The 15459-nt window shown below is 37.3% G+C and overlaps 1 protein-coding gene across 13 annotated transcripts in view; it reads right to left on the bottom strand.

The window, feature by feature from the left end:
- Positions 1 to 15459, bottom strand: part of NEBL (nebulette) — a 376575-nt gene that overhangs the window by 74824 nt on the left and 286292 nt on the right. For 8 of the 13 annotated variants that reach the window (XM_044928163.2, XM_025264433.3, XM_044928167.2 and 5 more), the window contains 4 exons: positions 12823 to 12924; positions 11793 to 11894; positions 1919 to 2032; positions 21 to 122 (listed from right to left, as the gene is read on the bottom strand). The exons of 2 other annotated variants lie outside the window; for them this stretch is intronic. In XM_044928163.2, coding sequence (XP_044784098.2) covers positions 21 to 122; positions 1919 to 2032; positions 11793 to 11894; positions 12823 to 12924 — 420 coding nt within the window. The remainder of the gene's footprint in view (positions 1 to 20; positions 123 to 1918; positions 2033 to 11792; positions 11895 to 12822; positions 12925 to 15459) is intronic. 3 more of the 13 variants (XM_006058645.4, XM_044928166.2, XM_006058646.4) reach the window with 2 other exon arrangements.

Genomic DNA, 15459 nt, shown 5'->3' with positions numbered 1-15459 from the left:
GCCAACAAACGGCCACTTACTCCGCTTAGCATTTTGCTGACTTTCAAAGCGTGGTCTAAGAACAAGTTTGGGAGACCTGAAACTGGATCATGCATATTCTGAATGTCTTTCTTGTACTTCACCTATGAAAATAACACGGAACAAAATACCATCTAGGAGAAGAAAATACTATGCTTTTGCATTATGGCCATTATTATTTTAAACACAACGAAGTATTATTTGGGCTTCCCTGGTAGCTCAGCGGTTAAAGCATCTGCCTGCAATGCGGGAGACCTGGGTTCGATCTCTGGGTTGGAAAGATCCCCTGGAAAAGGAAATGGCAACACACTCCAGTATTCTTGCCTGGAGAATCCCATGGACGGAGGAGCCCAGTGGGCTACAGTCCACGGGGTTGCAAAGAGTCAGACATGACTGAGCGACTTCACTTTCACCTTGTAAGTATTATTTAACGGTACTAAATTAAATGAATTCACAAGTAGCCACTAGATGGTGCTCATTTACTACTGGATGAATAAAAGTTCTTCCCAGGGACTTAAAAGTATTTTGATAACTCCTTTTATTGTTTATGTGCTCAGAAAGGGTGATGTTAACAGAAACAAGTAACTTTAACTGAAACTCTACTTTCAGAAAATAAAGAAAATAGAAGCTTCACTCTTTAGAAATTACCACTGTCTTCCAATTATATTTTGTGTCAATTTTAGAACCTTTGGTAGCTTTAATCCTATTACTATGTAGACCTTTTCTTTTCAATCAAATGCTTTGGAAATATAAAATGTTAATTACAGAAAACATCAAGCACTTACTGTGATGTTTAAACTTTTCTGTTTTAACACTTTATATGTATTAAGTACGTTCCACAAATTAGCAAGTAAACATTTAAAGTATGCTCATTTTACAGAGGAGGAAACTGAGACACAGAAAGACGAAAGTGTAGTATCAGGTGGTGGAGCAAGATTCAAATCCAGACAACCGATTCTAAACCTTGAGCTTTCAATACCATGCTGGAGGTTCTTTTAAGTATATTCCTGCCCTATTTGCTTTATGCTTGTACACAACACAAAAATAATCAAATAAGAAAAAATGAACTATTAGAATATTCCCAAAGGTCCTAAAAGACGGAAACACCCATTTCAATTACTGGTAACAAAATCTGGTTAATGAACACAAATTATAGTACCTTCTAAACAGGAACGAAAGTAAAATATACTAAGTCCCCCAGATACAACAGGAGTTGAAAGGCTTAAATGCTCTAAAAAAGGAACAGTTCAACAGTCTAACTTAATATTTAAAAAAGGTACTCTATGTCTCATTCAACTATAGTAAAGTAATTAATTTTTTCTATGTATCTGTTTTTATACTTTTCCTAATTCTAATAAAAAATTATCTTTTCTTATAAATTGAAACTTCATTTTTAAAGATATGAAATGAAAACAAATCTTTTGAAGAGGTTATTTCACAGAATTTACATAAGAGATAAGAAAGAAATTGTAAGCCATCTCAAGTACAACTTCTGGAAATTTCCTTGTGATATACCACTATGTTCCAGGTATATTTTACAATCTTCACAATTTCATGAGCATAATTACATTTGCTAACTATTGTCATAATCATTAATTTATAATACTACACAGTTTTTCTGAAAAACTCTATAATCTATTTCTACTCTTGATCAAATATAATACTAATAGTTTTGCTAATAAAACTATTCCTATTAATGAGTAATTAGTAACACTTTTTTTCCCCCCCCAGAAAAGCTTCAAGAAAATAGGCTTCAGTGTTTTCTAAAATTATTTGTAAATTACATGATCTTGATTAAGTATCACAATTACCACACAGCCAAGTCTATCAAAACAAGAATCATAACATACTGAAAATAATATTCTGCAAATTACCAATCATGAGGCAGAAAGCAACTTACATTGCTCGCCAGGGCAGTGGCCAGCTGACTTTGCCTAAAAGAAGCACTTTCAAGAGGATTGTAAAGATGTTTCTTATCCTTCATTTCACTATCAAATTTTTCTTTGTATTTAATCTGCCATAAAAAAAAAAAAACAGGAAAAATTACATAGCACATTTACCTTCAAGCTTTCAAAGCAACACATTTGATTTCTAATTAGATCAGATAAAAGCTACCTTAAAAATGTATGGCAGCAGAGTTTAAATACTTAGTATTTTCCCCCCATATAAAGCTTAATTAGGCATAAAGGGGTTTTTTTTTTTAATTAAAAAAACACCTCTACTTGAACATGGATCATAAATGCAATTAGGCATGAACTCAAATCCTATTAACAAGAATTATATAGAATCTTGGGATTTTAAAATGTCAGTTTCCATTTCTGCATTCCTAACATCTATGATAAATTAGAAATCGAGACCACAAATGTCTTAACATCTATCACATTTAGAAAATAGGTCCCAAATATCAGAATTTGAATACGAATTTTCCTAAAAGAATGACTGCAAATGCAAGACAGAGCTCCTACCATGGTTTTTCTCATCATTTCCCACTTATTAAAAAACTCATTGTTAGGGATTACGTATTCTGAAACATCCTGGGCCTATTTAATGTCATTTATTACTTCTCTGCTTTCACTCCACATTCGTGTTCAGTGGCAGAACCATCTCCAACTTTCACTGTGGATTTTTTTTTTTTTTTTAACTAATCTTAAGGTAACCAAACGTCTTCCCTTGTGGCTCAGATGGTAAAGCATCTGCCTGCAAAGCAGGAGACCGGGGTTCAATCCTTGGATCAGGAAGATCTCCTGGAGGAGAGAATGGCAACCCACTCCAGTGTTCTTGCCTAGAGAGTTCCATGGACAGAGGAGCCTGGTGGGCTACAGTCCATGGGCTGCAAAGAGTCGAACACAACTAGACAATTCTTTACTAAAATAAAACAAAAACAGCTAATCTCATTTATTTAATTATTTAGCTGCTTTAATTCCTGTAGCCAGGAAAGGATGCAGGCAGGCAAAAGCAAAAGTAAGCTGTTTTGCCCTTTTATATCTTATTATGATTCTTACACTATCTTATTTCTTTCTTTACAACATTCAGAATGCACATTTATCCATACATCCTAAGACTCTGCCTTGCAGAAACCTTTAGAAAAAAGATGGTTTGGGAACGGCTCATGTTACTCTTTGAATCTAGTGTATACTGGGTGATGGTTTCCCTCAGGGATACACGCTGATACCTCCAGGAGGGAGCCGGTAAAAATCCTGGTGGGAATACATCTGGAAAACATTTCAAGACAGTTCACATGCAACAGTTTCTGTTGCAGTTTCATTTGCTAGTAATACTTTTTGATCATCATATTACCTTATAATTTCAAGCAAAATCTCACTTATTATAATTAATAGGCGAGGCCTCCCTAAAACAAGAAAAGCTTCAAGTGTTAGATTATTTTATCTTGAAATCAGGGACACCATCACCAATGCAGTCAATTTAGATCTCCTTCACTACTGTCTAGAATAACTGGCACCAAAGCCAAGATCCTCCCTACCTGGTCCTCTGCTAAACACGCAATTCCACTCCTCAATACCCCGCTGCTGTGGCGCTTTTCACAACATTCTAATCTGTGTTTTTGTCTCTTCTAGGTTTTAGTGCGTGACAGGTATTCACTTGACTATGATCGTAGACTCTCTGAACTGACTTCCCCTAGAATGGCTCTCCCGATTCAGCCACATCCACCAACACTGTCCAGCGATCAAGGAAAACATTCTGCCCGATGCTGCGGTTCTAGGAACACTCTCAGCTGGTAGTTCTTTCCATCCAATCAACTGATCCTGCTGTGTAACATGGGCTCGCATCAAGTATCCTTTCAGTCACTCATAAGTCCCCAACCTCAGGCACCACAAGTGTCTTAGTTATGTATTAGCTAAATGGCAAGAATAGGTTCCATGATCCTTGAGCACAGAGAGCGCATCATTTTGCCTCTGTACCCCCTGTAGTTCTCAGCACCGTTACACTAAGCCCAGAGGCAACACGGAAGGAAGCATTACTTGGGAATGTCAGGTCCCACGGAACCCCGCTGCTATGTCAGGGATCCTGGTCTTTTACGCTAAGCCCAAGCAGAAGTGAGTTCAAGCGTGCATGTGACTCCATCAGATTTGGTTTTGGAAGAGATTACCAGCTCCAGGCCTGATGGGAGTGTGTCTGGGCTCACATCAGCATTCCCAAACTCAGGCAGGAAATTCATCCTAACTCAAAATAGGAATCCAACGCAGCCTCAATGTTTAATGAATACAGGAAGGAAGGAATCATCATCAGTGAACCGGTTACAGTTTTTTCAGAAATATACATTTACTCGGAAAGAGCAAACGCCAGGTTTAATAACAGTTGAGAATGTGTCAGACAAATTCCCAAGTTAACACCCCCACTCTGTTGTGTCTGCTCCTAGTGTAACTGTGCAGAGAACTACCGGGGGTAGCACAAAGGCAGAATGATGCACCCTCTGCTCAAGCATCATGTACCTATTCTTGCCATTTAGCTAATATATAATTGAGACACTCATGGTATACCTGAGGTTTAAGAATATGAATAACTGAAAGAAAAGTTGATGCAAGCCAGCACTGCTCAGCTGAATTAATTGATTAGATTTAAATACTTCAATACAAACAGAACCCTGAGTTTTTCCACCTGATGTTTTACAGGACAAACTTTAGTAACCTATTTTTTAAGTAGAATATTTTCATTGATTTCTGAAAGATATAGAAGATAAATCGGAAGTATATTTTTACAAGTATATTGTTGTGAATAGTAACCTATTGTTAAAGGTGGGTTTTCCCTGGAAATACAAGATTAGACTATTTTCTGAGTTTTGGACATAGTTGAATTATCCGCTCTCCCATTAAACAGTGAGCAGGAAATAGATTTCTATTCATTTTTGTATCCCTAGTACCCAACACCGGAGAAGGCAATGGCACCCCACTCCAGTACTTTTGCCTAGAAAATCCCATGGACGGAGGAACCTGGTAGGCTGCAGTCCATGGGGTTACTAGAGTCAGACATGACTGAGCGACTTCACTTTCACTTTTCACTTTCCTGCATTGGAGAAGGAAATGGCAACCCACTCCAGTGTTCTCGCCTGGAGAATCCCAGGGATGGGGAAGCCTGGTGGGCTGCTGTCTATGGGGTCGCACAGAGTCGGGCACGACTGAAGCAACTTAGCAGCAGCAGCAGTACCCAACACAGTACTTTGAAAGGATCTGGCACTTAATATATGTTCTTTAAAGAAATGTATAGATTAATGATGAAAATGATAAGCAATCAACCATCTTTTCACACTCACACCCTCAGGTAGGTGTTGGAACTATAATACTCTAATTTCCCAAATCTGTTCCCCAACACACAATCCCCACAGTCATTGCTAAACTGACTTGAACAACAATCTATTGAGAAGAGAAAAAAAGGTAAAAGGAAATGAAAAACAATAGATATAAAACTAATATATTGCATCTATATAAATATGTATTTAAAAAGTATGGTAGTTCCTGCCACACTTTTCCTCATTAACTAATTCATTTAGGAATTACTTATCTAGTGCACACTCTGCATCACTTACTACCCTTAAAGAGTGCTATACTGGAAGAGATTTGGGAATCAGAGGGAAACTGTCTTCAAATATTTGCAAAAATAGAAAAACAGCATTTGTTCTGCAACCAAAGGTAAAGTTGGTGTTGACAGGTAGAAGTTGTAGCCAACAAGATTTCTGCCGATTATAACACAAGTTTTTTATCAGCTGATCTGTCCACCAGTAGAACTATCTTCTGCTTTCCTGCTCAATTACTGCTCCCTACCTCCTCCAAACGGAGAAGGTGATGGCACCCCACTCCAGTACTCTTGCCTGGAAAATCCCATGGACAGAGGAGCCTGGTGGGCTGCAGTCCATGGGGTCGCTACAAATCGGACACAACTGAGCAACTTCACTTTCACTTTTCACTTTCATGCATTGGAGGAGGAACTGGCAACCCACTCCAGAATTCTTGCCTGGAGAATCCCAGGGACGGGGGAGCCTGGTGGGCTGCCATCTATGGGGTCGCACAGAGTCAGACACGACTGAAGCGACTTAGCAGCAGCAGCAGCACCTCCTCCCAATGTTCACCTGAATAATTTCTACACATCTTGCAGTTGCCCAAATGTAACTTCTTTCTGAAAGCCCTCTCTGACCTTCCAACCTAGAATACTTGCTGCTGATACGTTTTTGAATCACTCCACATTTACGTGGTCCCTCATCATGCATTGCTGCAATTATTTGTAAAACTGTCCCTGGCTGTTGGTCTCCCCCATTAGACTCTAAGTTCAGTGAAGGCATCATGGGCTGTATCTTTCCTGTTCACCCTTGAAAATCTAACCCCAAGGATGTAATATCTATTCAGTAACTGTTTTGCTTGAATGAATAAATGGATGGCTTACATTGAGAAGGGATTATTTCATTGAAAATCAGGACCAGGTAACTTCCATAGTGTCTCCAAATTTTTTAATAGCCTTGTAATAGATTTTTATGAAAACTTTATTCTTAAAGTTATGCCTGGGGCTATAGACCTTAAAATTTGAATTTTAAAAGGGAAATAACCTTTCCAGGTTATTTAAAGATTAATTATTTAAAGTGTACCTGTCCTCCATGTACTTCTAATGAGTTTAATAATCAGCAAAGTATTGTGAAATTTATCTTATCCTAAACTTCAGAACTCTGTGTTATCTGATTCAAAAGGTAACTAAAGAGCAAGAATGCAAGAGTTTCCCTCATTAATTAACCAAAAAGTAGAATAACTGAATTCCATAAAAAATACATTTACCAGACACTGACACTCAATTCTTTCTTATCTTGCTGTAAGGTCTGCACATAAATGAACTAAGAAAATAGCCAAATAATTCAAACAGGTCCTATCCACTCACCTTCTGACTGGTTCATTCACGAACTACACATACACAGAACATTCTCTCTTACCATCAATCCACGGTTCTCACATCTAAGTGTCCACCTGCTCACACACACTCGCATCTCCTAAGAGATAAGGATGCTTTCCTTTCATTATTATGGGTGACTCAACCATGGAACATGGTATTTTTCCTTCTGGTTTCAAGACCACTTGAGACAAGAGGAAATAGGTGTTGGGTGCCTTTGCTATGACTTCCCTGGTGGCTCAGACGGTAAAGCGTCTGCCTACAGTGCGGGAGACCTGGGTTCGATCCCTGGGTCAGGAAGATCCTCTGGAGAAGGAAATGGCAACCCACTCCAGTACTCTCACCTGGAACTATGGTTTTAAGGCACAATGTTACCCCTTACACATAAATCAATCACTTTGGAAACAAACGAAAAGTTCCACCTATGACTGATTTTACTCATATTATAAATATCATATCCAATGGTCCTGATCTACCAACTTTTTGAAAAATACAGGGTAGGCAAATGGGATGAAACTTAAAAGTTTAGTAAGGAGTTTCACAGACTTAGCAGAACTTTCAGAGGTTCAAACTAGGAGAAAACACTAGAATTGCTCAACCGCAATGACTGAATTTAACCTAGCCCCTCAAAACTGCATCCAGGCAGGGCTGTGTTTAAATGGCTAAAGTCTGATTTCCCAACTCAGTAGTTCAAAGCTTTCAGCACAAGGGGTACTGGGCTTCATGGCATCACCTATGGCTCAGATTCACAAAGGGCCAGAAGAGCAGAAAAAGAGCAGACCCTGAATGAAAGCTTTTCATCAGAGCCACAGAAGAAAATGATAGGAAAGAAATGGGAACCTGGACAAGCGCACTTAATTACCAGTGAACATGAAAGTAAACAACAAGACAACGCCACACATCCACGGGAGCAAGTGCCTCCAATTTTGGATGAAACTGAACTAAAGGCTGTGGAGGGGGAGAGTGAAATCAGATTTTTACGTAGAAGTCATCATAAATCAGTGTGTCTGTCTGAATTTTACACAAAATATACCCTGCCCTTATTTTCATGGCAAAATAATATTTTACTGACTTTGTATTGAATGTGAATGATCTAGAGAAATGTGTTTAATCGGTCTCTACGTATTTCTTGAAAACCTACTCTGTGCCATTAATGCCATTAAACTCTGTCCCCACAGAGCCTGTTGAGTGCTAGTGAAGCAGATATTTAATACACACACACATACCTTTATATGACTAATACACACTGTGTTAAGAACTATAAAGAAAAGCAGAATAAAGAGGAATAGAGCAATATAATTTAAATCAGCAAGTCAAGGATGTGACATTTAAGCCAAAAGTTTGGGGGAAGGAGGTTGGAAAGGTGTGTGCTTGCCCAGAATGGGAGATCCTGCAAGCCAATTAATACCCTTTACAATTGAAGGACAATACTTATTATTCAGTTTTAACAGCAATCTAAGAAGTAATGTTTAGGTTTAAAACCCACTCTTTTAAATACATCACATGCCATTTTAGAGCAAATACTGATTATTATAAATATAAATTTTTCTCTGATGTTATAAAACTAAAGGTATTTCATTCATCACATAAACAAATTTCAATTCATAAATTAAGATGATAAATGAATATGTTAACAAAACAACCACTCAGAAGAATTTGTTTTAAGATGATGACTTCAATAACTACTGCCCTAATACTTAAGATAGTTGTAAATATATCTCTTTATCTTGGCAGATGAGATTTCACTTTTATTGTTTACTGATTTTCTTTTCATTACTTGGCCATTATTTTATGTTCCCCCAGACTTTACAAAGGGAAAGTTTACAACTAAGGAAGCAAAGCTATTGAACAAGTTAACATAGGAATGAGCTTTGTTTCCATTCATTACCTTTTCTGGATTCAGTCCCACAGAGCTCAGTTTCCAGATAAAATGGGAGAATTGTGCCCTCTCGCTTTCTCCTTGTGTCTTGTCATCGGGGTGTCTTATCTCTCCACACCACGGGCACTGTCCATCATCGCCTACTCTCTCACAATCCTGTCTTGCCCTTCCCCCCGGCATCCTGCATTCTGCCTCTAGCTTCCCAGCTTACTACATTCCTAAATTATTTCCCTTCTGCATATTTGCTTGCCTTTGTGCGCCCCTCTATTCATAATCTGTCAGTAGGAGCAAGAGAATACATGATCTTCAAAGTTGTCAATGAAAATAAGAAACTACACTTTCTGCCTTTGCTTTTAGTCAACGCACCTGAAAACACAAAAGATCATACTGAGTTCATTCCAGAAGTTCTGAATATTCATCTGCCCAGTTTCTCCCTTTTCTGATGAGTTTATACACCATGAGATCAGCAAAAAGTTCACTAAAAAACGAAGATGACAGATACAATGTAACTTGCAACTTACAATCTGCTTAAATATCTGATCATTCAGCTGTTAAATGATTTGAGATTTTTTTTTAAGTCTGCCTAAAAAAAGTGCGAGCATGCTCAGTCAGTTCAGTCGTGTCTGACTGTGTGACACCATGGACCTTAGCCCACCAGGCTCCTCTGTCCATGGAATTTCCCAGGCAAGAATACTGGAGTGGTTTGCCATTTCCTTCTCCAGGGGATTGTCCCAACCCAGGGATCAAACCCAAATCTCCTGCATTGGCAGACAAATTCTTTACCACTGAGCCACCTGGGAAGCCCCTAAAAGTTTTTCTAAGGACTCTCAAATAAGACTGTGAAGAAAAAAATTTAAGACTGAAATCTAAGGACCAGTCTTACTATACTTCATTTTGTGCATGAATTCATTAAAAAAAAAAAAAAAAGTAGAGTGGAAAATTCTTCTGAATAGCTACAGTAAAATTATTCCTTGGAAATGATGCAGTGTTTCTATGGGTCAGGCAATATTTTAAGTTCCTCACAGTAGTTCATTTAATCCTCACAACAACCCTAAGAAGCAGTACTGCTCCATGTCATTTTACATGTCAGGAAACTGCAGATGGAGAAATTAAGCCACCTGTCCAAAGTCACTCGATGAGCCAGCAGCAAAACCAGGAGCTCAGGGGTCCAGCTCCACAGCCCTTTTATTAATGACTTGAAGGCAATGGCACCCCACTCCAGTACTTTGCCTAGAAAATCCCATGGATGGAGGAGTCTGGTAGGCTGCGGTCCATGGGGTCGCTAAGAGTTGGACACGACTGAGCGACTTCCCTTTCACTTTTCACTTTCCTGCATTGGAGAAGGAAATGGCAACCCACTCCAGTGTTCTTGCCTGGAGAATCCCAGGGACGGGGGAGCCTGGTGGCTGCCGTCTGTGGGATCACACAGAGTCGGACACAACTGAAGTGACTTAACAGCAGCAGTAGCAGCAGCCAAGCTGCACAGCTTTTCTACACCACCAATTGACCTCTGTGCCCCCAGAAAAGGCTGAAATCCTAAGTCAGAAAATCTAAAGCGATACTGGAAGAGCTACCAGGTGCGTGCCAACACCCACTTCAGCAAGTGTTGTTTGGACTGAGAAAAGTTCAGAATCACGGCCCTTCTCAGGCCCTCCAGAGCTAAGAACACAGCAGGTCTTCTCAATTGTCCAGATACTATTTTATGTTCTTCAGTTAGATTTTATAGTTCTCCTCATTTACGTTTCTCCGTTTTGAAATGTAACCCAATTAAAACATTTGCAACTTGAAGAAAGGACATTTTCAAAGTTGAAAACACTATATACATGCATAAAAATTACTGTTTGCTGTCTTTGTTGACTTTATAAATGTTACCTTTTTCCATTAAAAGAATTGTTATTTTTTATATAGTCAAGCCTGTCTAATTATTTCTTTGGAGCTTCTGGATCTCCAATTTTAAGAATAACTCTGTTATCCTTATGTAGTATATACAGTCTCCTGGATTTTCTTTTAAGATTTTAAAATTATTTTTTTGTTTACATTCATATCTTTAAACCATCTGGAATTTATTTTGTAGATGGTTTAAGATTCAGGTCCAATTTTATTTTTACCCTGAAGGATGGCCAGTTATGTCAGCACCATTTATTAACTAATACAACTTTTTCCCACTGACTTAAACCAAAACTTTTATCACATATTAAATTCTTATACACATTAGAGTCTATTTCAGGATTCCCTAGTCTAACCTACTGATTATTTTATCTCTTATATATCAATTCCATATTGATTTAATTTCAGTGGTTTTATACTATGTTATAGTAACTCACAATGTAAGTTCCCCTTCACTGGTCTTTACTTTAATACTTTTGAAGGCTATTTTCAGGCATTTCCTTGCCATTCAAACTCTAAGATCATTTATCCATACTTCAAAAAAATTACTGGATTCTAACTGAAATTGCATGATATTTAAGTATTACTTTGGGGAAAGTTGTAATTTTTATCTATTGACATGTTCAGCCAAAAATATGGCATGTCTGTACACTTCTTCAGATCCTTTTAATGATTTCAGTGTTTTCTTTATTGTCATTACCTAGTTTCAAATGTGTGATTAAAGCACTTAAACATTGAGAAAATTGTCGTTTTCCTTACTAAGTTAAAAATTCTGTTTATGAACATATAGATAGAAATTTAATTATTCATCTAATCTAATCTAATTGATATGACTATTGCTAAGTTCCAGAAATTCTAGGAAATGTGACAAAATGGCTGAACTCATTGGAAAAAGCTAGAATTTGAGCCAGGAGAAAAGAACACTTAGTTTCATGCTCAAAATGACATATTTTATCCCTTAGTGAAATTTACAATTATTGTAATCCTATCTGATATGGTTACAGGAACATTATCTTTGTATATGCTTGCCATTAAAGACATTATCTAAAGTAAAATATTTTTCAGTGCTGCTAGAAACAAAATCTCTGAATAAAATCCTTGTGAAATATCGCTAGATTCTTACTTGACTAGAAAGTTTAGAAGCTTCCACAGCATGTTCAAAATCTGGTCTTCCAATTACAGCAGGCTCTTTATTCATTACTCCTTGCCCTTTCTTGTATTCAGCCTAAAATGAATAAGAAAATGTCAGATATTTTTATTTTCCAGTGAAAAATTATACTGACAATAGCCAAAATAAAATTAATAAATGGTCAGCCCATAAAAAAATATTCTTTACAACTCGCCAAATTCCAAACTGCTGACTGCTAAGAAGAAACTGATTTTATAAAAACGATGTTTTTTTGTAGTAAAATAATTACTAAGCTTGAGTCTGTGAATCCATTCATCATCATCATTGAGTTTATTATATCCAGGAGGAATTTCTAGATAATTAAGACCCTGCATTCTGCATACATGTCTTTTATGTTTAGTCTTAGGAACTGATCTAACCCCGTCTGGTTAACATGCAGCTGAATTTAGTAAATAATTATTGATTTTTTAAGATGAATACAGCCTAGGCTACTTAATCATTTGGTTCAAGTTAAGTCATCATTTTTTAACCAGAACGTAAGATATGTTTAAGTAAAATGGTATTTGCCAAGACGGATGTCTTAGGGAAGAGAAAAACGCCATGATGCACAGGAAATGTGCATGGGTAAGTGCTGACCAACAAGAACCTGCACAATTAACAGCAACAAGATGGAAAAAAAAGGCCAAAGTGAAGTTCTTTGGGACAAGATGACAGATAATTATGGAACCAGATGAATGACAAACTTGACTCTCAGGCTGAAACACGTGAATGTTACCTTAGGCCTGAGTAGTATTTTTTTTTTTTAAGTATTACAACACAAACCATAGTCAAGTCAAGTTTGATCAATTTCTGCACATATCCAAATAATTTACACAAAGAGATAATTCAGATAAAAAATTGAGATGTCATTAATTCAGATTGATAAATTTCACTAATTAAATTAACCACCCAACTACCAAAGCCATGCTTTGTCTTCCACCAAAATAAGAAATCAATTCTGCTCAAAATAAGAAAGAGAGATTACATCGCTTATGATCTTGGAGATCTGTGTCGCCATCTTGATGTCTGGTCTGTCAAGCTCTGCGTTATACATGTGGGTGTCCTGTACATCTTTTCTATAAAAAATCTGATGGAAGAGACAGTTTTGGTTGACAAAAAAGAAAAAGGAAATGAGTAATGTCATACAGCTGCTAGCTTTAATGTCCCTAATGTAATTTATCCTCACCATAATCATCTAAGAAAGTCACTGATCATAACTTTTAAAAAATTTTTATTATGTGCAACATTTATTTGGATAACTATATTCTCTTTTTACTATACCAATGACTCATTGACATTATTGCATATGAACTGAATTCATACAACATAAAAAATATAATTCCAAGACCATAGCACAAAACCAAGCTTATAGGATTTTACATACGCTACCCTTATAAGCATGTCATTATGGATAAATGTATATAGGCATGATCACATATAGAGTGTCCTCAATCAAAGTCATTAACTTGTCGATCACTCAGTCTTGAGTCCCAGTGGATACAGGATAAGCTCCAGTACACAAATATAGAAAGTCATTTCCTGGGGTGAGGGTGTGTGAAACTCTGGAACTCTGCCTTGCACACTCCCAACCACACCTTTCTCTTCCTTTCCTGATTGGACTCTTCAAATGCCCCTATCTGGGAGGCCTAGTGATGGGTGCTAGTAGTTTTATTCCAGTAAACATCATTGCAATGACTTGATCCTCCAATAACAAAAGGATTCACATTAAGAAATAGCCATCAAAAAAAAAAAAAGAAAGAAATAGCTGTCTTCTGAATGCACATTAGATACAATCAAACCAAAGTATAGAAAACAGAGATTTAAAGAGAAATATACAAACGTTGCCAAATATCCTTCAGGTGACAGTTGTCATTCAGAATAACTTGACTGACAAATGGGAGGAGAGACCAGAAGCCAACTCATATAACCCCTAATGGGCAACATCTCACTGTCTACCTGCTTCTCTCTTTCCTGAGACCAGTCATGAACTGAAAAGATGAAGCTCTATTTGGCAAATTCACCAGTGGGTGGGCTGGTCAACTTGTCCATTACATTAGATTTTATTACATTTATAATGCAAAGCATGTAGTAATGGTCATTTTCAAAATCTGTCTTCACTTTTTCAAGACATAAAAGGTAGAACACAGAAATGTACAACTGAACATTTATAAAGAATGCACAATTAATTGCATTTGTACAAAACAGGTGTTTCTTTTTCTTTTCTCTTTTCTTTTGGCTGCACTGTGCAGCTTTTGGGATCTTGGGATCTTGGTTCCCAGACCAGGGATTGAACCTGCTCCTTTGGCAGTGAAAGCTTGGAGTCCTAAGGAATTCCCACAAATTTCCCAAAACATAATCCTTTTTTTTTTTTTTTTAATTTTTGGCTGCATCACACAGTTTGCTGAATCTTAGCTCCCTGACCAGGGATTGAACCCTCCTGCAGTCGAAGCATGGAGTCTTAACCACTGGACCTCTAGGAAATTCCTCAAAATAAGTCTTCTAATGTTGCCTGCAAACTTTCTGCAGTAGCATCGTCTAGAGTACTTATTAAAAATTTAGATTCCTGAGGTCCATCCTCAATCCTCTGTAATATAATTTTGCTAAATGGGGCCCCAAAATCTGCATTTTAATGAATTCCCCAGTTGACCACTAAAAATCAGTGTTCTAGATAATAGTAATGTATCTTGTTATCGTCCTTTCAATCCTACAGTGTTAAAAAAAAAGGTACTTTTTTACTTCTTTAAAAAATAATATCAAGTATAAGGAATGATAATGTGTTAATACTTTCATAGGCTCCCTAATGCATTATATTATTATATTTCAATGAAGCATGTATATACACTTCTATTTAAGATCTTGCATTGGCTTCACCATCAACTAAACTATGTTTATAATCATGAACCTGTCTGACAAGTGAACACAGCTTAAATATAATTAGCATAATTTTGGCAAGAACATCTGTTTTCTTCACTGCTTCTATTTTCAAAGGCTTAGCAAGCAATTTTAAGTCAGTTTTGTGCGCACAGGTAGCAAAAGATATAAGCTGAAAACTGAGTTATTTGGTTGGGTAAATTTAAAATCTTCAGGGATTTAAAATAAGCCAATTTTGATTGGTTTCAAAAAGCAACACACTCATCTACAAATGATGGCCAATCAACCTCAGGCTGCCCAGAGTTAAACACAAGCTGTGTAAACAAAAACGGACTCTCAGGTGAAAACAAACCAAAATTACTACCCACCTACAAGACTGTTTCTAAGTTACTACATTCAGATGAAAGCCATAGGGGGGAATGTCTTTTTGTTTACAAAAGAATGAGTGTAAAAATGGAAACCCTTACTTTTTGAAAAGAGCTGCAACCTCTCAGAAATCTATGCTTTCCATGGGTTTCCTAATTATATGCTGTTCAGCCTAATGACTGCGTGGAGAGAGGTGAACAGCACAAAGGCGGCAGGACTGGGGCAATGAATGGGGCCCCATCATCCATGTAAATTGCAAATTAGAGGCCGGCATATGTGACTCAAAACAAATATTAAGATTGACATGAGCCGCACATTCAAACTAGCGGATACCATGGAGCCACACAGGAGAAAAGCCCAGGGGCCTGGTCACTACAGATCTCCC

Source organism: Bubalus bubalis, chromosome 14 (assembly GCF_019923935.1).
Source record: "Bubalus bubalis isolate 160015118507 breed Murrah chromosome 14, NDDB_SH_1, whole genome shotgun sequence".
NCBI lineage: Eukaryota > Metazoa > Chordata > Mammalia > Artiodactyla > Bovidae > Bubalus > Bubalus bubalis.
This window is presented reverse-complemented; position numbering and strand designations above follow the sequence as displayed.